Source organism: Gekko japonicus, unplaced genomic scaffold (genome assembly GCF_001447785.1).
Source record: "Gekko japonicus isolate JY-2015 unplaced genomic scaffold, Gekko_japonicus_V1.1 scaffold30, whole genome shotgun sequence".
Classification (NCBI taxonomy): domain Eukaryota; kingdom Metazoa; phylum Chordata; class Lepidosauria; order Squamata; family Gekkonidae; genus Gekko; species Gekko japonicus.
This window is the reverse complement of record NW_015168045.1, coordinates 757109-781566: the sequence shown is the minus strand read 5'-3', so window position 1 is coordinate 781566 and position 24458 is coordinate 757109. Positions and strand designations below refer to the sequence as shown.

Below are 24458 nucleotides of genomic sequence, written 5' to 3'. Positions count from 1 at the left end.
TAAAGAGCAGATGACATGAATGACCCAGTGTATTACCACTCAACAAAAACAGATCAGCGAGACCCTGGAAATGATGAATCAAACAAATGAGAAGGTAAAAGAAGTAGACGCCACTACCCAAAAGGTGAAGAAGAAAGTACAAAAACTGGAAAAGAAGCAAGTTTCTACAGAAGAGCAGTTGCTACAATTACAAATGGAAAAGGCTAATATGATCCTTCGCTTTCAGGACATGCCAGAGACTAAGGGAGAGAATCTGAAGGAAATGATGAGTGAAATACTGGCCCCAGTGACAGAGATGAAGGCGGAAGTTTTGCTAAGAGAAATGGATGTGACCTACAGATCATATTCAGGATACATAAAGAAAAATAATCTGCCTGGAGAAATTGTCGTAAGATTCTCAAAGAGGCATGTAAGGGATGCAATCCTGAAAGCAGTATCTGGAGCACTCCTGAGAGCTGGGGAGAGTGTCATCAGAGTACTGAAGGATATTCCATTTGAAATAAGACAGCGGAGAAAGAAATATAAATATCTTGTTCTTTTTCTTCAAACAAATCCAATTGGATATAGATGGTTAATTCCAGAAGGCATCACCTTTAAAATTAAGGATAAAAAAGAAAAGATTTACTCTGTTCTGAAAGCAAGAGAATTTTTAAGAGTCCAGCTGGGAGGGCCAGAGGAGGAAGAAAATGAAGGGGACAGCAAGTCCAGTGGCGAGCTGGACTCGCGTTCTTCCGGAGAGGACTCTCTGTCTGAGAAAGGGGCAGCAGCTCCTAAAAGTCCTTATAAGTTGCGGAAGAGACTGGACAAGAAGAAGTGAAGGCTGAAGGACTCTGAATTGTGCCTTTGAAAAATTTTGAATTGAGATGCTTTGGGGTATTTCCTGATATCAGTTAAATTTAAGATGTGGGAAAAGTTAACAGACTATGTGACCCAGTTTGTAATGAGATTAATATGATTAAAACTAGATGTGTATTTAAGCTGATTAGAAGATCTCCTCTCTTGGGTTTTTAGTCAGTAGTGGGTATCTTTTTTAAATTCCCCTTAAATGTAGCCCCCTTCCTTATTTCTGTTATAGTTTGTAGTTTTAATAAAAATGCAATAAAAAATTCCGCATTGGGGAGAAAAAAAGAAGAAGAAGGTAGTTCATTCTCAGCTCTAGTCTGTGAACCTGTTTCTTATTGCTTGGCTTCCATGTATGCTGAAAGTTTTGCAAATCTTTAGATACTCAACCGTTAACACAAGCAATGAATACGAAGGCATTCTAATTTCTGCTCATATATAGAGAACTTCAGTATTTGCTAGATAGTTATGTGGTACCATGTTGGCTTCTTTGCCAGGAGATCCTCTCTGTTGCCTGTTCAAAATTCTGAATAAGTGTCATTTAAGTTACTGTAGAGCCACACCAGGTAAAAACAAGAAATAAAAATTGTGAAAAACGTAGCTAAAGTTTTCCCTCTATATATACCTCTTTCAGAATACAAAATGAAAAGAGAAACCACATAAATAGCAGTCATAGTGCCCTGACCTGGATAGTCCAGGTAAGCCCAATGTCGTCATATCTCAGAAGCTAAGCGTGGCCAACCCTGGCAAGTACTTGGAAGGCAGACCTCCAAGGAATATCAGGGCTCAGGGCACAGAGGCAGGCAATAGTAAGCCACCTCTCTGAAACATCCAAGCCCCACTAGGGGTCACCAGACATACACACACACACACACAAAGCACTCACCAAAAGAAAGTTAAAAAAATAAATAGCAGTTATAGCTTAGCAAAACAGATCCCACAGTTCAGATACTTGAGATTCACCATCTGGCACACAGACTCACAGTCTGGCACAGAATATAAGTACATGTTATAGATGCCACTACTAAGGAACAGGCCATTCATACTTGCAACGGTACTCCTCTACACCTAAAGTTTGATCTACAGATACAGGAAGCACTGGTACTAAAAACAGCCCCAAAGAAAAGTGACTACACTGGCATTTAATTAAGTAGTCCCTATTGACCTGATTTATTCACTTTTTCTGCCTTTTAACCCAATTCTAGTACACATGCATAAAAAGGAGGGGTGCCAACAATCCTGTATTCTTCATAGCACATTAAGGCAAACAGCAGGACGATGAGGAAAGGTCACTCAACGGTACAGGGAACTCCTTTTTCACATAGGAAAATTCAAAGACCACCCTCCCTGCAAATACTCTTTTTCTTGCCTTTTTCTCAGCCTGCACATCCACCCACGCTCATCAATATTCTATGTGGTATGGAGGTCCCTCATACTATTGAGCTTTGGGTCCTCGTTTTCTTGTGAAATTACTGATGTCAGATGACTGCACTCACATTCTTGGAGACCACTGAGTTGCATGCTGCCTCCTGAGGTTTAAAGACCACTGCTCCACAAACTCTGGCTGCCGAAAGAAGAATTTGAACTTGCTCTTTCCAGTGCAACAATCTGAGACAGGCCACCCTTCTTTTACTATATAGCAACAGATCACATATTGCTAAAACAACATATTTTACCACAAAATGAAACTGCTGCCTAGCTACTGCTATTACAGGAGAATACAGAATTTGTTTGGGAAAACTTGGTCAGAACTTCAGTAAAAACCAATTAGACAGCAAGTAGAGCTCATAAATACAATTTAAGTATCATGATGGGAATACAAGCTCCCCGCATATTCAAAATTAAATGAGTGAATTATTTTTTAAAACATTCACCTGAGCAATATAATAACCTCTTCTCTCAAGAGCTATCCTAGTTTATTATTACCCCATTCATCATACTCATAAGTCAGTTGTATTATCCTGCATGACATTACACACATACAGACAAAGCTTCAGCCAATTCTTTTGCACAGACATAAATACAGAAACAGTGATGAAATATTTATGCAAGCAGTCCCCATTAATGAAGAACAGTACTATGCAATACAGTACCATGCACAGTGATATGTACTTTCTCCAGAAGTTACAAATTTATGGGACACAGGAGCAAGGTGCAAAAATGCAACATCCCAAGACAGAATTTTAGCACTTTAATGAGTCAGAAGTAGAGCTATAAACAATCCAATAATTGCTTTTAACACAGATTTACTGGGCTGCCAGACCTGTGTGTGCCTCTGAGAAAAACTCTGTGCTTATTCTTCCCATGAGGGGCCCAACTACTACTTCAGCCTTCTTAACTACAGCCGTATTGCTTTGGAAGATCAATAATAAATCCATTAAAATATTAGTAGCTTCTCTTTCTGGAGAGCTGGTTCTTGCATTTAGGATTTGCACAAGGAACTACTCTCACTATCTTGAAAATCATTTCTTAAAAATCCAAGCTCTTCCAGATTCATATTACAAGTAAGCTTAAGGTGAAAATTTGTCAAAGAACTGTGTCTGCAAATTACAGCAACATTCCACCTCTCAGATTTTTTTTTTTAAATCAAAGCCGGTGTTTCAGATTTTTCACATTACTGCCCATTAAAGGAATATGAATATGTCAAGTTAATCGATCCCTGCATACTCAGGGCTCTGAGTAATAAACAATAAAACAACACATTAAAACAATCCCAACAATTTAAATACATTAATTTAAAACAATTCACAAATATTACTATTCAGATGGTATTCCAAACGGTGTCTCCACCTCATAGAGGGGGTAGGAACATTGTTGAAAAGGGGGGGGGGGGAGTGCCAGCCAAGATGGTGCCTGTTGCTGTCCTCAACCTTCCAATATGCTGAAAAATGGTTAGAACTTACAAACCGTATTATGGATAGCAGAAGCTGCTAATTATAGGCAAATCCCATCACATTCTGATGTACCTTTGTACTTTTGTTCTAGGAAACTGATACTTTTACAGTTGAAGGTTCTGCCAGTCTCAGACGAAAGCTTTCCAGCCTATTTTCCACCACTGCTGTTCCCCTGGAATCATATTTCTAGATCAGAGGCTTCCTAGGAATAGTAATAAAGGCAAATGTGGCAAAGCACAGTTAGGATCCAAGGCTCTGTCTGTACTTAATCTTTTGGGGGACTGTTGCTTGCCTTCATTTTTCGAAATTTGAATCCCCCAAACACCACAGCCTATTTTTGGTTTGGGCCAAGTGCGTGAGAAAGGAATTTATATAACACAATTCGTAGATTCTAAAGAAGCCTTCGGTACTAAATGGTTAAGAACTACAGAAACTTTGGGGACAATCGCCAACTGCACAATTTATTGAAAATGTGTCTACCACTGTAGATGCCTTCCATGGTTAAAAATGCGCTTACAAAATATCCTTGCATGCAAAGACAAAATACTCGTGCTGACCATCAGCTTACTTAACCAAGCCAACCCAGTCAAGATCTTCTTCACCCAAGCCCACTGACATGCTGGCCCCCAAGCCAGCAACTCTTCCTCTCACCTGAAGTGCAGCCTCCACCTCCAAAGCTCTGAGCCCCACTCCTTTCACAATGACACAAAGCATGAGCAGCAAAGGATGCCTAAACACCAGCTCAAGCCACTGAAAGCCACTGCAAGAGCAGCCAAGAAACTCAGAGATACAAACAAGCCCCCCACCACCACTGTTCCCTCTAAGCTGTGGTGTGTCATGAGCAGAAATTCTACTTTGTGAGCTACCAACAATAACAGTTGAGAGCGAGCCTACCTCACAAGGTTGTTGTGAGGATAAAAATGGAAGAGAGAACACAAACTGTTTAGGGTCCCCACTGGGGAGGAAAGCAGGATCTAAATGAAGTAGCTACTTAATTAAGAAATAAATAAAATTATGTATAAAGGCAACTGGGGTCCCAGGGACAACAAGCGGGAGGGGGATTTCTAACCATGGAAGCATTTTCTGTGGTGGGAGAGGAAAGTTGTGTGTGAGAGAAAGAGAAACAAAGAGAGAGAGAGAGAGAGAGAGAGAGAGAGAGAGAGAGAGAGAGAGAGAGAGAGAGAGAGAGAGCACAAACAAACAGCAGGGCAATCTTCCTAGCACCCACACATTGCACCCATGGGAGGCAGTATCAGGTAAACTCCAAACTCTATGTCAGAATGCCTTCCTGAGTCTTGGACCGATTCCACAAAAGCAGTTGTCCCGCACTCATTCCGTTTCCATAGGAATATAAGAGAAGCCAATGTTGGATCAGGCCAATGGCCCATCCAGTTTAACACTCTGTCACACAGTGGCCAAAAATACCAGGTACCATCAGGAGGTCCAGCAGTGGGGCCGGTTGTACTGCTCAATTTTCCACTATTTGCTGCACGGCCTCATTTTGACCTGCATTTCACCCTGATTTTCCCTGCATCTTCTTGATCCTTATTTTTTAGGCTCAAGAAGACACAAGGGAAATTTTTTTGGGGGGTGTAGGTCAAAATGCGGCTGTGCAGCAAATAGTGGGGAACTGAGCAGTACAACCAGGGGAAACGGGAGACCGAGGGCGGGACATATGCTTCTGTGGAATCTATCTCTGTCTGCAGCACGAAATCCCCAGATTATAGCCATTTGTGAGTGGGGGGTTGTACAGGATTAACCCACCCAGGCCAGTACAGGGATGAGAGGGAATCCTGTACTTTTCAGTACATTAAACAACAAACCACGAGATGGTCTATACCCTCTCTGGTTTTCAGAACAATTTGCCACCAGAATCTCTTTTCACTAGTCCCTGCTTTTCCCTAAGGGAAGGATTCAGCCCTTAGTTGGCATCCGGGACACACACCAGCAGCTCTCTACTCAGAGATGCACGCTTTACTCTTACAAAGGTAGCTTAAGTGGTCAGGGTTAGCCACAAGATTTAGCCTTGGAGTTCAAGTTACAACATCAGAGACAATTAGAAATAAGAAGGATCTTTATTCAGTACGAAGCATAGCAACAGACTATAAGAGATTACTGAAAACAAGAAAAACCTATGGCTCTTTGCCTTAACTACACATTAAAGATACATAGTTACCAATTCAGGAACATCCAACAGTCCAGAATAGTCCAAGGGATTTTGAAGGGAAATCCCGTCTTTGCACACCCATGTGCTCCAAGTCACAAAGCAGGTCTTTGTTTCCCAAGAGACAGCATTTCAGGTGTCATAAAAAAGACAATGACAAGAGGCAGAAGGGAGAGCTATAGGGATCAATCAATTATACCCAAACTCCAGTCACAAATTAGCTGTGGCCATCAGCCAACTGCAAGTGGGCATGGGTGTGCCCAATTGTTGGTGGCCATGGTTGCTAACATCAGGTTTGCGGGATTGGCTGGACGTTTGGAGACCCTGCCTGCAGTCAGCTGACCCAAACTCCAGCTACTTCATTGTGTACGTGACTGGTCGCAAGTGGGCCAGAGTGTGGAGCCATGAGGTCTGGCTTTTGGCATGAAGGTGTGAAAGAATGTGGGTTTATGGCATGGCTATTGAGGCCATGTGGCCTCACCATTTGGCTTGCAACATGAAATAAGATACAGCATGTTATCATAATGTAATCACAGGAGAAGGCATGTGGATATAGAAAGCAGAAAGCAATTTTTCTATACAGGGGAGAATGGTCTGAGAAATAAAATCTTTGGTTCTGGCTGCAAAGAGGTCTACAGGAATCTTCCCAGAGGCAGTTACAGATAGTTGGAACACAGTGACCTTGCCAGCCAAACTGTTTGCAACTGAAGTGCTATGGAGTACCATCTTCCCCTGGTCCTTCCAATTAGCACATTCCAGGCAATTGAAGTTATGGGCACATGTGTGGGAATGGGCAGGACCTAGCTGCAGTATGGTTTCGTTTCTCTCCCCCTCTAGTCCATCCTTGGACGTCATGTGCCTAGCCAGCTACAGAGAGTTACATCACCTCTCTGGTTCCTGATTGGTCTAGAGGGCCTGAGATCAGAGACCCTCTCCATAAATCTAGTTAGCCTTTGCATTATGGCTATGGGGCTTGTGACCACTTGGCACTGAAGCATGTCAGTGGTTGTACAGCTCCCAGATTGGCATCCCACTTGATTACTGCTTGGAAGGTCTATGCCCTGACCATCTTGATGTACTGGAACTAACTGCCTGCGCTGAACCATAACAGTAACTGGAACCTTAACTCTATGTTTTAGTTAGGCTGGAGAAGCTTAGATTTAATTGTTTTATTCCTTCACAGTCTAGTCTTTTTTGAATATTTCTGCATGTTAAATAAATAATTATATTTTTATTCTATCGTGGTTTTTGCCTTCATTGACCTCAAAGCCTTTTTCCATAGCCTTGGCCTTTGACAACCTACCAGCTGTTTTGTGTTTAGAAACTCAGTCTGCAGTCCCACTCTGCTGGGCTGACTTTTCTTGTTAATTCCCTGAGAAGCCAGGAGACTTGTCCTTTCCCTCCTGGGCTGTTGAGACAGACTGAAAGGACTGGTGGTGCCTACCAAGACTAGGGTGAGAGTTAGTCTCTCTCTGGTATTTTGTAACTTTGTTTTGCTGCAACCCCTTTGTAACCAAAAGTCCTTACCCAGGGTTGGGACAGGGACTTTTGACACTGAGCTTCAACAGAACAACGGGCCATTATTGGAAACCATAAACTAGTATTTTCTAGTCATCCCATTAGGGTTGCCACTAGGCAGATTATGTTACCTCTAAGAAAAAACATGTTCGTGTTAGCCTCTGTTCAAGATTTTCCCCTCAATCGCCTCACAAGTCACTATTTCAAGTAAAATCTATCCATCTCTCTCGAACGGAAATAGCCTGGTAATTTATTTAACCTTGAGTGTGCAATACTGTAACCCTTTTACAGCAGAGCTCCATAAAGTGTTATCACACTGGTTCACATCTTTACTTGCCCACCCACAATAGAATTAGTCTTGTGTTGCTGAAAGAAGGTGTCAATGTGATTCACACCAGGAAAGGGGAGAGAGTAGAAATAATCTCAGATACTTGTGTTCCCCTCCATGTCCCATCTAGAACTGCCACGTTATGCAGCACAGTTAATTTTTTATTTAGCCTTACTGGCCACTTGCAAACACATCATAAACTGACACTACTTGGTTACTGCTACTGGGGGTGTGACAGACAGGGGTAACCTGAGGCAGGACCCTGCCATCACAACCACACAGGAACAAAATTCTGCTGTTTTGAAGAGAAAGGTACAAAATGTTTTTCTAAAAAAATACAATACCATGAATCTTCCGTGAAACCATTACAAGAAATAAAAATTGATTCTGTAGCATTTAGCTAGTTGCAGGTAGTATTATACTGTGAAATACTTGCAACCAAAAACTTGTTTCTCCTCAGTCTTCCCAACAGATGGCAATACAACACTACAAATAAAACCACATATTTGGTAGGAAGTCTCAAAACAGAGGAATATTTTACCAGTGAGTTTATTATATACTGGCACACAATCTGAAAGAAAAAGGCAGAATTTTTCAGTATGGGATGCTTTCCCACACAGATCCTGGAAGACGTGCCCGCACTGAAGATTTAATCTAACACATGCAAGCATGTACATTGTTCAATATTGCTGCAATATTGCTGCAATGGGTTATTTGAAGCTATACAAATCCATTTACTTCTACTTTCCACTGTGAAGGACTTAGTATAAATTCACTCCAGTTTTAAAACAAATAGAACAACAATCACCGTGAAAGGAAAAGACAGCTAACTAAAGGGAGTCTTAAAATGTTCTACTTTACATCACTTCTTCGAGTGTGGATGCCTTCCTGATATAAACATGGGGTCACTACTAAAAAAACCCTCAAGATCCAGAAGTAGCAGCTTTACCAAGTCTTTTAGAGTAGATAGGCTCACAGCCCTGACCAGAGGACTGGAGATGTCACACAGGTTAATATCTGAAGAGATGGTCTTTCAAGTTACTTACTCAACAAATTTATACATTTCAATGAAAATCAACGAATTTATAAATTTATTTATACATTTATGCATTTCCCTTGTGGCTTAAGGCAACTTACAATTGCAAGAAATAAAAAGCTACAAGATACAGTAAAACTCCCATTAACCTCCACTTCTTTCCAAGAAAATAACTGCAGCTTAAACCCCATTCAAGGCACATGCAAAATGGTCTTACAAACTCGTAAAAACTTCCCCTTCATGGAATCCATGGATCATCAGAGGATCACTAGTAGATGTCAAGTGAACCACCTTAACTGGAGAGGCGGCAACTAGAAAGTGGAAACCAGAAAACTCTAGTCGATTCAGAGGCATAACGGGAAAGATGATCCTTCAGATACGTGATTATTGGTTTCTGGTTTGTGACTCGCCATCTTCAGAGGGATCCCAGGAGAGCTCCTGAGGAACCCCTGAACCTCCTGGTCTCAGTGGGAGATCCGGAGAGATCCAGACTTCCCAGAGCCTTCCCGAAGGGAGGCTCTTGTAGGGGGCTTGAATTGGGGTCTCTCCCATACAGTGGTTTGAGAGTAGACCGCCCCAGAGCAGGGACCAGGAAGGGAACGCTCATGTTTCGCCATTGAAGCGTGGAGGCGCAATTGGCCGATTCTGGAGCTGTACTCCGACTAGAAAATCTTAATCTTCAAACTCTCCCTTTTGCACCATGAGTAGCTTGAACTCCATCTGAGCATTCTGAACTGATACTTTGCTGTTTGTATGGAAGAGTGGCCCATTTTAACTTTAAATGACCTGGGCGAAAAGAAAGAGAAAGGGTGGAAGGACTCTCCCCCCCCCAGCTTGGAAATGCAACCCAGGCTCTTTAAGGCTTACTATAAAAAGAGGACCTGGAAAGCAAAAAAAAGCTGATTCTTATGGATTTGAGATTGTGGAATATATAGAAAGCTTGATACATTTTCTTTTTTTAATGGAGACCGTAACCTATTTTTTTCTTTGAGGGTGTCATGACCCCCAAGGGGGTTGCCACCTTCAGCTGCTACCACTCTGGACTTCGAATCCCTTGAGAAGGCCCAGAGTACCCTCCCAAGACCATCCAAAATGCCCCCTTTTAAGCCAAGAACATAGGCATGATGACCAGGCAGAGAACATTAAACAAATGGTTTATTAACACAGTGATGAGGCAAGGAAAACCAGACAAGGTGCTTTAAAATATATAATAATGTTTAAAGGCAAAATAAACAACTCTTAACGCAACTACCTATTTCACTTTGGTTACTACTTCAAGGCCCACAGCCCTCTTATACCAGGCCTCCTGGCGGGATTTTTCTCCTCAGACCAGACTGTCCCCTTTGTGAGAGAGAGCAGAAGAGAAAAAGAACACAGTTTCCTCACAGCACACAGAGTTTATATCACAGTCCCCTTCAGTTTAGCTGTGTGAGAGGGAAAAAAAACCATTTTCCACAGCCCACAAAGTACGTAACAATCACCTCAAAGAATCCCTGGACACTGATCGGTTACAACCGTCACTAAGCATTGTGAGGATTGTAGGCTGTGTCTGCTTTCCACCGCCATGCAGGTCTCTCCTGGGATCAGGCCACACTAGGCCTTGCTCCCAGTCCTGCACAGAACACAGTGGGGTACCGCAGGGATCAGTACTTGGTCCACTGCTTTTTAACTTGTTCATTAATGACTTGGAGATGGGAGTAAGCAGTGAAGTGGCTAAATTTGTGGATGATACGAAGTTGTTCAGGGTGGTGAAAACCAGTGAGGATTGTGAGGCACTCCAAAGGGATCTGTGTCAAAGATGGGCGAGTGGGCGTAAACATGGCAAATGGGGTTCAATGTGGCCAAGTGCAAGGTGATGCACATTGGAGCCAAAAATCCTAAATATTGATGGGGGTCTGAACTGGCAGAGACTGATCAAGAGAGAGATCTTGGAGTTGTAGTAGATAACTCACTGAAAATGTCGAGACAGTGTGTGACTGCAATAAAGAAGGCCAATGCTATGCTGGGGATTATTAGGAAGGGTATTGAAAACAGATCAGCCAATATCATAATGGCCCTACATAAATCAATGGTGCGACCTCATTTGGAATACTGTGTGCAGTTCTGGTCACCACACCTTAAAAAGGATATTATAGCTTTGGAAAAAGTGCAGAAAAGGGCAACTCGAATGATAAAAGGGTTGGAACACTTTCCCTATGAGGAAAGGTTAAAGCACTTAGGGCTCTTTAGCTTGGAGAAACGACGACTGAGGGGTGACATGATTGAGGTTTATAAGATTATGCATGGGAAAGAGCAGGTAGAGAAAGAGGTACTTTTCTCCCTTTCTCACAATACAAGAACTCGTGGGCACTCCATGAAATTGCTGAGCAGTCAGGTTAGAATGGATAAAAGGAAGTACTTCTTCACCCAAAGAGTGATTAACACTTGGAATTCACTGCCACAGGAAGTGGTGGCAGCTACAAGCATGGACAGCTTCAAAAGGGAATTAGATAAGCATATGGAGCAGAGGTCCATCAGTGGCTATTAGCCACAAGCTATAGATAGGGGTCTGGGGCAAGTAATGCTCTGTCATCTTGGTGCTTGGGGGGGGGGGTCAACAGTGGGAGGGCTTCTAATGTCCTGGCCCCACTGGTGGACCTCCTGATGGCACTGGTATTTCTGGCCACTGTGTGATACAGAGTGTTGGACTGGATGGGCCTTAGGCCTGATCCAACATTGGCATCTCTTATGTTCTTATGTTCTTAACCAGTGAGCAAAATGCAGCTGACATAAGGGACTCTTGGTCACCACAACAACCTACTTTTCCTACAACAAGGCTGGGTACCTGAGCATCATTAAAACGTTACTATTTAAAACCAACAGAATAAAACCCCAGATACCCCCACAAAGATGCCTGCATATTGTGCCAGATGAAGTTTCTAGGTTGTCCTACAAGGTAGTCCCACAAACAGTGTTACAATAGTATAGCTTCAAGGTTACCATATCATGAATCAGCCTGCCTAGGTCAGCCAAGTCTAGATAAGAAGCTAACCACCACACTAAATTACATTGGGGAGAGAAAAAAACAGCTTTAGCCACCATACCTTCATGCTCTTCAAACAAAGGAGTTGGAGCCAACAAAATATCCAGACTTCTAACAGAATCAGGCAAGTCTAAACCAACCCCTCCAACAACAGGCAACAAAATCTCTTACCATCAGCCTTGCCAACCACCATCACCTCTGTCTTGCCCATATTCAGTTTGTTGTCTCTCAGTCACTTTAGCATAGCTGACCCACACTAATAAGCAGTCTCCACTGAAAATATTGGTTAGGGATGGGACACAAGTACTTGCTTTCCAACATTTTAAAGCAAGTGGTTTCTAAGGGTTTCCTTAGATTAGAACATCATTCACATGATCTTGTCAAAAACAGAAGTGATATTAATTTATCACAACCCCAGAAGGAATTACACGCTGTGTATATTAATTTTCTTTGGACGTGAATGTCAGGGATCAAGACCCTGGAGGTCCCTTCCAACTCTATGATTCTAACACAGATTGCAAAAGAAGATTGATATGGTCCCAGCCAATGACAATAAAAGAAAAGAGTTAGGCTTTCCAAATCTTGGATTGTTTCTTCCTCTGTTTAGATTTAAAAGAAGCATAGCTGAAGATCATATATAGATTGGTATCTTATTCCTGAAGATTGAATAGAATGTATAGATGTAATATGCACAGTTGGAAACGTTCATCAGATACCACTTGGTCACGCCCGTAAATTTCTACTGAGACATGGTTTTGAGGTGACCTCAAAGCGATCTGAAAGTTCTGTGATTACCATTTCACATAATCCCTCGATGTCACAAGCAGTGAATGATGACTGTCAATGCGTAGCACACCCTTGTCAGTTCTCAACACACAAGACTAGAATCAGGCACACTGGATCATAAATGTCCCTGCTCAACTAACAGTTAGTGACTCACACTTCTATTAGCTGAATACCAAGAGTCTCTTTCACACATGCCTATCACTGTAGTTATTTCAAGTCAGACAATCTTGTCCCCTTTTCACTCAGTTTCTTACAAAATTCTGGGATCTGCATATATTTACCGATTAATAATTAAACAAATAAATTGAGCCCAGTCCTTCTAAACCCTCCTACTTATTGAGATCATTTGTCTGGACCATCCTTTCATCATATGGGTTTGCTGAGCCCAATCCTGAATTCAGTGGCTGGAGAAGGGAAGAGAGTTAACCTACCACTAGTTTATATAGTAGTTCATGGTCCTCATGTACATAGATAGGTAAAGAGGCTAAATTACATTCTTATACATTGATGTTTTATCCAGGAAAGAATGTAATAAGATACCTGGTGTCCACCATTTCTAAATGAGGATCCAAAGGAACTGTCTCAGTTGTTATTTCTACTTTTCGTACACTTCCAAAGAAGTCAGTTATCAAAACATTTTCAGGATCTCTCTGAAACAGGTCTGTACGATGGCCAGGTGTAGACACGCACAAACTTTTAGGACACACCTGAAACTTTAAAGGAGACAAACATACATTAGTCCTGACATGTGATTGTTCAAATGCTATACTGGGAACAGTAAAAAAAACACAACAGTTACACCATTAAACAACTTGAGTGAATAAGCACAGTGGCTGGAAAGTGTGACCTGCATCAAGGCCATGCAAATTATGAGCATTAAACAAAATGTGGACCACCAGCAGTTTGATGAAGTTTCTGGTTTTGCTACATGCCTGGAATTATTTATTTATTTGATTTATTAATTGCCCTATCCCAGCTTGCACCAGGCTCTGGGAGATGTACAAAAGGCACAATGCCATAAAACAAAGATACAAAATCTAAAATTTCCACATACAGTTTTATAAGAACTAAAACTAGAGTAAAAAGATCCAATATATCAACTTCCAAATTTCTATTCCAATTTTGGACTGCCCAGCCATTTAATTGGAAGGGGGTAGAGGGAACTATGGTTTGTCAATATGTGTAAGACATGCCTAGCTCTGCTAACTGGCTTCTACATTTTGTATTATTCCTAGACTCCAACTACAGTCAAGCAAGTCAAAACAATCCACCCCTTATAGACAAAATACACCAGGAAAACTCATTCAAAACTACAAGACAGACATTATTCAGGTGCATGTCTTATCTAGAATTCTTTATATTCCATGCTTGTGTCTTGTTCAGGCAGTATTCCTGTTAGCCAAATTGCTCCTTAAGGGAAACAACCGGTACAGTTATTATTATCGGGATTCTTCCGTCTATGTTTACGGAGGATGGCACTGTTTCCGAGGTTCCCAATGAAAGACTGAGGCAAACTTCCTTAATAAAAATGAGTTTACTGACACACTTCACTTAATAATACACAACATTCACAGACACACAATATAGAACTATAAGGAAGCAGAGGTGATTGATAGCTTATAGAGATAGCTTATAGAGGGGTGATACAACCTGTCCAGATGTGCAGAGGTCCATAGATTGTGGCCTAAACTCAGAGAGTTTAGGGGTGGACTGCCATTTTTGATTATGGCAGAAAACACACGGGCTGAAGCCATGTTTACGCTGGGATATACCCTATGGAAGACAATGCAGACCAATGCCTGGTCCTGGGGGCTGGCCTCAGGTGAGAACAATAGATTTCCTGGACCAATGATGAGTCCCAGGGGTGTGTGGCATCAGGATGGGCAAGGCCTAGATGTGACCAATGAGCTTCCAGAGAGGCAGGGTCTGGATTTAACAATAGAAGCCAAATGCTGGGTGGCTAGTTGAATGGATTATCTGACCACTAATGGCCCTGGCCAGGGTAAACAAAAGGTGGGTCCCTGATTAGCATCAGGAAGGATTGTTAATAATTTGAATATTTGATTGGTTTATCCCGGTATCTTGAGGGACAGAGTAGAAAAGACAAGTATTCAGACAAAGAATTAAATAGACTTTAGAAATGTAGATACTTTACCTGCTAGAACTCATTGTTATTCTATAAGCATAATCTCTGCCGGGTGGAGGGAAGAGACTGGAGGCTTGCTCTGAGGTTGCCTGTCACCTGAAAATGGAGACCCCTTTTTCAGAGCTGTGGCTAGCTCTGTGTTTCAGAACCAAGAGTGCCTTCCTTGGCCTGAGTTTTGTGGGTCTCTGGATCAGGCTAGAAGTGGGGTGCCCCTGCTATTGGGGCTACCCAAGAGTAAAAAGCAGCACCTCTGGCAACATTCCGCTACAATTTTAAACTAAAGGCTTCATTCTTTTAGCAGTAAGAACACAAACATTAGTCACTGACTCTGCTCTATGTCACTACGCAAACTGTCAGTGTGGGCTGCTTATTGCAAAATTAATACCATCTTATCTAGCAATACAGTTACACCAGCCTCCATTGTCAAGATGCTGGGAACTGCATTTTAACAGCAGCTCAATTTTAAAAAAATCTGACGATTTTATATATATAAAACAGCTGCTTTACAAGGATTTACAAAAATGCAGAAGTTTCATAGGATCTAGCCCTGACCCAGAATCGGATCATCTACAAATGACTGCACACAAGGTTCCCCCACAAATATGCAGTGTGCTACGGGCAAGCGGCAGCCCCCTTCTTTGCCATGACCAACTACCAAGATGGATGTTGATCCCTGACTTTCTGATTGCAGCAACGAAGCTGCTCCACTATGTAAGGAATCCTGAAACAGAAGCATGTCTGCTTGCTTCTTATATTTTTCAATTCTAAGTGTTCTTTGTATTTTTTTTTAACTTCTGTTGTTTCTTATGTTAAGATGGCAACAGTCTTTGGACATCAACAATAAATAAACCTAACACACAATCCAGACATGCTTAAATTCAGATTTCTATTTTTGTATGACTGATTTTTTCTCTCCCTCACATGTTATGCTTACTCTGCATGCTGGTCTTAAGACCATAATAATAATAATAAACTAAAACTAAACTAATCCATACATGTTTATCCTGTCAAATCACTGTCTAGAGAAGACAGAAAACCCAAATCAGGTATGCTGATTTCTTCACAGATGCATTATCCAAAAAAATTTCAGCATATCCTTACTGCCTTGACATACTTCTGAGCATGTACAATATACAATTTCTCAAGAACTAGATAAAAATTAGCTAGGCCTCATCCATCTTAAAAACTTCAAGCAGAGGTGTGTGTGTCCACCAAGCAGAATGAAATCATAGCATTTAGTTAGCATTTAACATTGCCAAATGTATATTCATAGCTAAGAAATTGGCAGCACACTTCCTCTCCCTACCCACATACACTACCCTTCAGTATATAAATTCTTCATTCATATACGCCTTACAGTTGTCTTACATGATGTCAGAACATTGGTCCATCTGGCCTGTATGGCCACCACATCTCCTATGTCCCTAACAGAGATTTGTCCAGCTGCACTACTCGAGATGAATAGATAAAGACTAAATCTAAGTCTTTATATACATTGAACCATGGTCACTTATCCCAAATGAGTTTCATTATCACAAGTCCAAAGTTAACCATTATTGGGGCTAATCAAGGTTCCCACTTAGCCACAAAACTGAAATAATTACTATGAGATTGTGTAAAGTCATTTGTTACACTTTTCATTAAAATCAAGGACAGATTTGCAACCTCCAGAATTTCAGCCCTCTGATTCAATAAACTAGCTTGGACCTCACGCAGTTTCTGCACATGCAAGAAGGAGCACATGTTGCCCATTCCCCCCCCCCAATAAAATAGTGGTCACCTACAAGCCAGAGTTGATGCGAATGTAAGGAAAAAAGAAGCTTTGAAAGTGTTTGCACATCTAAACATTTATACCTTAGTTGTGAAACAGTTGTGTAAAGAACCAACTTATTTGCACTTACAAGGTCATTCATGTTAGTCTGGCTAGCTGGATGAATTTCTTCCAAAAACTCCAAGACATAAAATGTATATCTATCCATCAAATGGACTCCAATCCCAAGATCTGGCTGATGCTGAAAAATTAAGCATAGCATAGACACTATTGAATGTGCAACACAGAAACAGCACTTAGCTGTATCGAGCAAAGAGTACCATGTATTTCCCATGCTTGTATGCTACCCTCTGTGGAAAAGCATATTATCCAAGACATGACAGAAAAGACAGCTAACTATTAAAAAGCCATTGCAAGAACTCAAATATAAATAAATCAACATCTTGTACAACAACATGCCTACACAGCTGGCCTGTGCTTGGCCCTATTTAATTTCCCCACTGCTTAAAGATGCCAATGACTCAGTCATTGCAGCCTTATTTTAAATCTCTGCACAGCTGGAATTAACAATATCCTTCTAATAGCCAAAGTAAAGGATGCTGTAGCAATCCAGAATGGCACTCAACGTAGGTAATAATGGAAAAACAAAGCTGGATAGCGAGGGAAACTGAAGGTGGAGCAAGGGGTAAAAAGGTCTCTCTGCGGCTACTGGGACAATTCCCTGTGTCTCTCCTGACACAGGAAAAAAAGTTCCTGTACACCTCCGTTCTAGGAATACATGGAAAGAAGAAACCCAGCAACCTCCGAAACTGTGTCTTGGCAGAGATAAGAGGCTGAAATGAGAGGGGCACATAGAAAACTGAGATTGCATTAAGACTGCATTATGAGTGGAAGTGAAATGATATTTGATTTGCTGGGGAGGGTGTTCTGATAGGGTGCAAAAAGGTGGGGTAGTGAAGAGGGGAAGAACAAAGTGTGGGAGTTTAATAAGAGCTGGGAGGGGGGAAAGAAGAATGGTAGTGGGAGTCTGAAGGCAAATGCTGTGTAATGGTCTAAGGCAGTAAAGGGGTGCGACAGAGACAGAGGAGTGGTAATGGAAGGGGGAGTGAAAGAAACTGGATCTGAAAGGAGAATGGGTGTTGGAGTAGAAAAGGAAGTTGATGGGGCAAAGTGTGTAAAGGATACACTGGGAGAAAGGAAGATTGTAAGGCAACAGTAATCTCTGGGGAAAGGAGAAAAAAGAATGCTAAGAGATGTCACAACTGATGATGGAAGAAACTCGCCATTAATAATTACCATTTGTTCCCAATGGGGATCACAGCAGCTTACAACATTGTTCTTCCCTGTGCCCATTCATCTTAATATCATGAGGTAGGTTAGGCTGAGTAACCAGCCCAAACAGGGGTCTCTTCACACTTAGTATGACACTCCAGCCACTACATCAAGCTGGTGAACTTTCTACTTCCCTTTCCACACCCACCAAATCCCAGCCCTGCTTCCTGAATAGGATATCTCCCTGTGCCCAATTCTTCATTTCTCTACAAAAGGCCCATTTTTTTATTTTTTGAAAAATCTTAGTTTTTCCAAAAACTAGAATAATAGTAAGCTTAAATCCATTTAGAAAAGTCTGCCTAGCTGGTAGAATTTATTCTTGGCACATAACTTGGAAGGATTCAGAGATTTTCATTATGGAATTCTAAGCCCCATATGTCTAAATATTGTTAACAATAGAACAGAAGCTACATACTTACTGAAAGTGAGTCTTCTCCCACCTGGCTACTAGCCAAAGCCATTATATTAGGAGAATAAAACCTTTCATACATGGATGCACCTTGGCATGTATCAATGATAAACAGCAACTCGTTGTATCTGGAAGGAAACAAACACCTTTTCTGTCTGTCCTGTGTCAATCCTGAGTGTTCAGACTGTTAACTTTGTCCCAAGACCGTCGATTAGGAGCCAGCTAGCTGAGCATTTTAAACTTTCTACAATTATCAAGCATCTACAGATGCTTAGAAAATGAAGTCCTTTACAATAAAGAAGATAATGGATTTTTTCCTGTGAAAATCCACAGGCAGTTTCATGCATTACTGTGAACAAAAAGCTACTTAGCTATAATAATTCAAGTCAAAGGCCATCCAGAGCCATATGGCATTATGGCATTAACAGACATAATTCACTGTTGGAAGCACCCATTTTAGTGGGCCTGAAAATAACTGCACAGATGGTTCAAGAAATTCTAATTCCTGAAGTAGTCAGAAAGACTCTAAATAATATGCTCTATATTAACATGTCATATCAACAGGAACACTATTTTGAAGACAAGAGGTGATTTCCTGATAGAGCATAATTAATCCATTGGAATTATGAAGAAGAGGAGATTGGATTTATATCCCGCACTTCACTACCCAAGGGAGTCTCAGAGCGGCTTACAAACTCCTTTCCCTTCCCCTCCCCACAACAGACACCCTGTGAGGTAGGTGGGGCTGAGAGAGCTCTGACAGAAACTGCTCTTTTTCAAGGACAGCTCTTACCAGAACTATGGCTTGCCCAAGGTCATCCAGCAGGTGCAGGTGGAGGAGTGGGGAATCAAACCCGGTTCTCCCAGATTAGAGTCCGTGCACTTAACCACTACACCAAACTGGCTTTCTAGAGATTAGAATTATTTGAAATAAGAAAAAGCAATATAAAATAAGCTTGTAAATAACCAGTCATCTCTATATGACCCGGAAGGGATGACTTCGTAAACCATGAGAAGTTTTTTCCTTCATAGCAACAGGGTGCAACACGTGATACCATAGTTAGCTTTGGGAAAGACAGGTTAGAAAAAAAATGGGTAGCCAAATACATTTGAAAGGCTGGAATAAGGTATTACCTTCTTTTCTGCCACATTTGTTCAAAAGCATCTGCAAGTTCAACATTAGTAATTTCTTCAGAATCTTGAAATTTCAAGAAACCATTCCCACCATGACCTTGCAAAGAAAAGTAGATCGTTTATTATTTAAAGACTTTTTAAAAAAACTACAGCATACTGTAGCCTACACTGAAACAGCTATATATCTATATCGATTGATCGATAGATATTCAGACAGACTCTGTCTCCCACAATATATGCAAAGAATTTAAAGGGGATAAGAAACGGGGGACATGAAACTGTCCACCCACAAGTACCCAGCCCTTGGCAAGTCTGTATTTTTTTTAAGAATTAAGATTTCTGGGTAACCCATTTTTCTCTTTCCTTCTCCCAACCACAATCACTACCATTGCACACATTTCCTTGGGATCTATGGGAATTATTCTTCCCCAGACTACTGACAATGTAACACAAATAAGATTTTACAGGTCTAGCTCTTAGAAAATCTCTCAATGTAAAGCACTTCATTTACACATGTTTTACACATTGGTCAGGATTAGGAAACAAGCACTTTGACATAATTCATGTTTTCCCAAAACAGTATAATCCTGAACACACTTCTAACTCATAGAATCATAGAATCACAGAGCTGGAAGTGGCCATACAGGCCATCCAGTCCAACCCCCTGCTCAGTGCAGGATCAGCCTAGAGCATCCCTGACAAGTATTTGTCCAGACGCTGCTTAAAGACTGCCAGTGAGGGGGAGCTCACCACCTTTCTAGGCAGCTGGTTCCACTGTTGAAGAACTCTTACTGTAAAAAAGTTTTCCTAATATCCAGCTGGTACCTTCCCCCATTACTGTGAATCCTATCTTCTGCTGCCAACAGGAGCAGCTCCCTACCCTCCTCTAAGTGACAGCCCTTCAAATACTTAAAGAGAGCAATCACATTCCCCCCTCAACCTCCTCTTCTCCAGACTAAACATTCCCAAGTCCCTCAGCCTTTCCTGTTAGGGCTTGGTCTTCAAGCCCCCGATCATCTTCATCGCTCTCCTCTGCACCTGCTCCATTCTATCCACATCCTTTTTGAAGTGAGACCTCCAGAACTGCACACAAATACTCCAGGTGCAGCCTGACCAATGCAGTGTACAACAGGTCTATCACATCTTGCGATTTGGACGTTATGCCTCTGTGATACACCCCAAGATCACATTAGCTTTTTTGTTGCTGCATCACACTGGCTGCTCATATTTAACTTTTGGTCCAGCTGTACACCAAGATCTTGTTCACACACACTGCTATTCAGAAGCGTATCCCCCATCCAGTATGTGTGTTCCTCATTTTTGTTCCCCAGATGTAGAACCCTGCACTTATCCTTGTTAAATTGCATCTTGTTCACATCCACCCACTTTCCCAGTGTGTTCAGTTCTCCATGAATTCTATCCCTATCTTCTGGTGTGTTTGCTGCTCCTCCCAATTTGATGTCATCTGCAGATTTAATGAGTAGCCCCTCCACACTCTCATCCACATCATTTATAAAAATACTGAAGAGTACCAGGCCCAGAACTAAGCCCTATGGCACCCCACTAGACACCTCCCTCCATTCAGATGAAATGCCTCTGACAACTACTCTCTGAGTGCAGTTCTCCAACCAGTTCCCTTATCCACCTAACTATCCTAGGGTCCAGTCCACAGTCCTCTAGTTTACCCATCAGAACCCTGTCAAAAGCTTTGTTGAAATCCAGGTAAACAACATCAACAGCATTCCCTCAATCCAGTAAACTCGCCACTAGATCAAAGAAGGAAATTAGTTTGGTCTGGCAGGAACTGTTGGAGAAAAATTCATGCTGACTTCTCCAGATCACCAAGTTGTCCTTTAGATGCTTGCAGATTGAGCCATTTAAAATCTGCTCCAGTATCTTCCCTGGGACTGACTGGCCTGTAGTTTCCTGGGTCATCCCTCCTCCCTTTTTTGAAAATTGGGATAACATCTGCCCTCTTCCAGTCTTTTGGCACATCTCCCATCCTCCAAGCACTTTATGACTGTTTGGATTTTATGACTTTTTTATAATTGTTATTTTATATGTCTTTTATGTAAGCCGCCCTAAGCCTGCCTCGGCGGGAAGGGCAGGGTATAAATTGAATAAATAAATAAATAATAGGTCTGGAAGATGATGGACAAAGGCTCTGCAAGATCTCTAGAAAGTTCTTTGAGCACTCTTGGGTGCATACCATCTGGCCCAGGGGATTTATACTCATTCAATGCAGCTAGGTGCTTCTCAATTATCTCTCTGTCCATGTCAACCAGCAGCCCAGACGCCATGCCTTGACTACCACCATCTCTAGATGAGCATGTTCTCTTCTTCAGGGGAAAAACTGAGGCAAAATAGGCATTGAGCCTTTCTGCTTTCTCTATCCTCTGTCAGAGTTTCTCCACTTTCACTTCATTCACTTCAGTGGATTCATAGGCCTGTAACTCTGCTTAGTGTTCTAGTTTACCATTTCAACATCCACACCAGTCTACTCTATTATACTCATGCAACTCCCAATGTGCTTTACACAAAACCCACTGGCTTAAAGAGGCCTAGTAATTCTCACTGCTTCTCATCTCAATTTATTAAGGAAGCCCCTGTGCCCCTCTGGAGCATCTGCTAGGCCAGAGTAGGAAACAGGATGTTGGACTAGAAGGACTAGAATCCTGATACAGAAAGGCTCTTCCTATGTTTTATGTTAAACCAGCACCTAATAAAAGTGTTCAGAAAGAAGAAAGTGTCTCAGTCCTTAGAAGCAAGGCCTGTGTGTGCCTGTAAACCCTTCATACCAACTCTCCCTCCCTACCCAGACAGGCTTTTGGGAAGGCAGAGACAGTGCTACGAGTCAGGCCTGAAATTCCAGAATTATTCATGTTTGGCGTATAAATGCTCCCAAGCTGAGGGAGCTCATATCCAAACTATACTGTCCACTTCCAAATTCTGGCATTATTTTATCCTAAATATACTCTGGAGTTTACTATAAAGAGTACTGGAAGAGGGTGGAAACACAACTACCTGTCATATATATAAGAATGTTGCTTCTGTCATCAGAAAGGAGACGTTTTGAGCGAGGTGCACTTGCTGGGATTCTTCCTGTCAATACTCGCAAAAAATTCTCGACGGTAACCTGAAGAAACAGCATCCTCTATGAATACTATGCTGCATGTGCAAATAATGGTATTAGACAGGGCCCTCAAAATAACCACCCAGTAAAATGCATGCTAATAGCTCAGTAAAGTTCAATAGCAGATCAATAACCATTGGTTGCATTGCCAGAATTTATCATAACCAAGCACACAGTTTTTTATTCCATTAAATTTAGTATTTCATTAATGAAGACTAATAAACTTTTATTACTGAAACGTATGATATCAAGCACACATTTGCCACCCTTCCATTCTTTATAATACATTTTCATCAGTCTGAACACCTGTCACACTGTGTAGCTTTATCTGTGTGAACCTACTTATGCTTGCTTACCCAGCAGCATTAACATGGCAAAATGTTAATAATGTATTTTAAGGCATATAATCCCTATGAGACTCTGGGGGAATAAGATGCCAGTGACAGAAACATCTGACCAGAAACTGTCCATCTGACCTGCAAGTGAAAAATCTCTGTAAAATATCACAGCTGCTAGTTTTGAATACAGATTTATAGCAGCTCAAACAACACTAAAATAATCAGGGTCATGACAGCTGTTAACTAAAACCAAGGTTTTAGTACACATCACAGCAGATCAATTCTGTTTTAAGAAATCAAATTACAAGATCCAGACTCCAGCACTCAGTAATTTCTGACAATTTTCTTCTAATAGACCTGCCTTTTAACATGGGCATTGAGAAGATGCTAAGGGGTCCCTTTAAGAAATGCCTAGAGTTAAAACTTAACCAACATCTGTATAACAAGAAAGACACACATCCAACTGATAAGCTTTTCATTTTTCTACAATCATTTGGCATGCTAAAGGTTTATTACCGGATCACTTAGTGAAAAAGTTACTGGTGTGCTGTCATTATTAAATCACTCTCACATTCCATATGTAATAAGCCTATTCATTAAGTCTGAAGAAACAGGTCTGAAGCACAAGGGCTGACATGTTTACACAAAGAAAAGTAAATTCATCCATAAGAGATCCCCACCCCATGCACGCTCTCTCTCTCTCTCTCTCTCTCTCTCTCTCTCTCTCTCTCTCTCTCTCTCTCTCTTCCTGCAATCAGTGCAGCAATAAGAATTTTGCTGTATGAGCAGCTTGGTGTGTGATAAAATGTAATATGCTTGGCATAAGGTAACAGGCATAGCCTGCTTATTTCTATAAAGTACTCACCTGGCCACCCATTACAAGAAAATTTCTGCCAGATGACTAAGCCTATCAATTTGCCACAAATACATATGTGTATGTGCAGTATACCTACACACACACACTGTGTGGGAGGGGGAGAGTAATTTTTCTGTCTGTACTTTCAAGGCTGACGCAAGTTCTCTGAAAAACAGCTCTTAGGTCTCAAACCCAATTATTCCCAGTTAAGGTAATGAAATATTATCAATATTACGTAAACAGTTCAAATATTGATATAAAAACAATAGTTGAAATATAATTTCCAAACATTTAAACTGAGACATTTATGGGTCTTAGAACTGTTTTTATTGTGTTTTTATAATATTGTATTTATATTGTAAGCCACCTTGAGTTCCTCAAGGGAGAAAGGTGGCTAACAAATGTTTTAAATAAATATCCCCTAAATATAATTGGAAAAGCTGTATGTATCCGCAATGTTTCAATGCTGTAATGGTGGTAAAAAGTGTCATCAAGTCCCAGTCAACATAGGTTTTCAAGGCAAGAGACATATGAAAGTGGTTTGCCATTGCCTGCCTCTGTGAAGTAACCCTGGACTTCCCTGGTGGGCTCCCATCCAAGTACTAATGAGGGCCGACCCTGCTTGACTCCCAAGATCTGGGCTACAAAATAAAAATACTGTCATACCCACTTGCAAAGATGCAATGTATTACAGAAACATAAACAGATGAAAAAAAATCAATTCAGTTTTTGACAATAGTTTCTGAACCGC

General features: G+C 41.3%; 1 protein-coding gene across 1 annotated transcript in view; it reads right to left on the bottom strand.

Moving 5' to 3' along the window:
* The window catches only part of PIGK (phosphatidylinositol glycan anchor biosynthesis class K), a 161250-nt gene that overhangs the window by 115303 nt on the left and 21489 nt on the right, over positions 1 to 24458 (bottom strand). The window contains exons 5-9 of the mRNA XM_015414247.1: positions 22405 to 22516; positions 19381 to 19477; positions 18257 to 18374; positions 16636 to 16746; positions 13129 to 13301 (exon numbers count right to left, since the gene is read on the bottom strand). Coding sequence (XP_015269733.1) covers positions 13129 to 13301; positions 16636 to 16746; positions 18257 to 18374; positions 19381 to 19477; positions 22405 to 22516 — 611 coding nt within the window. The remainder of the gene's footprint in view (positions 1 to 13128; positions 13302 to 16635; positions 16747 to 18256; positions 18375 to 19380; positions 19478 to 22404; positions 22517 to 24458) is intronic.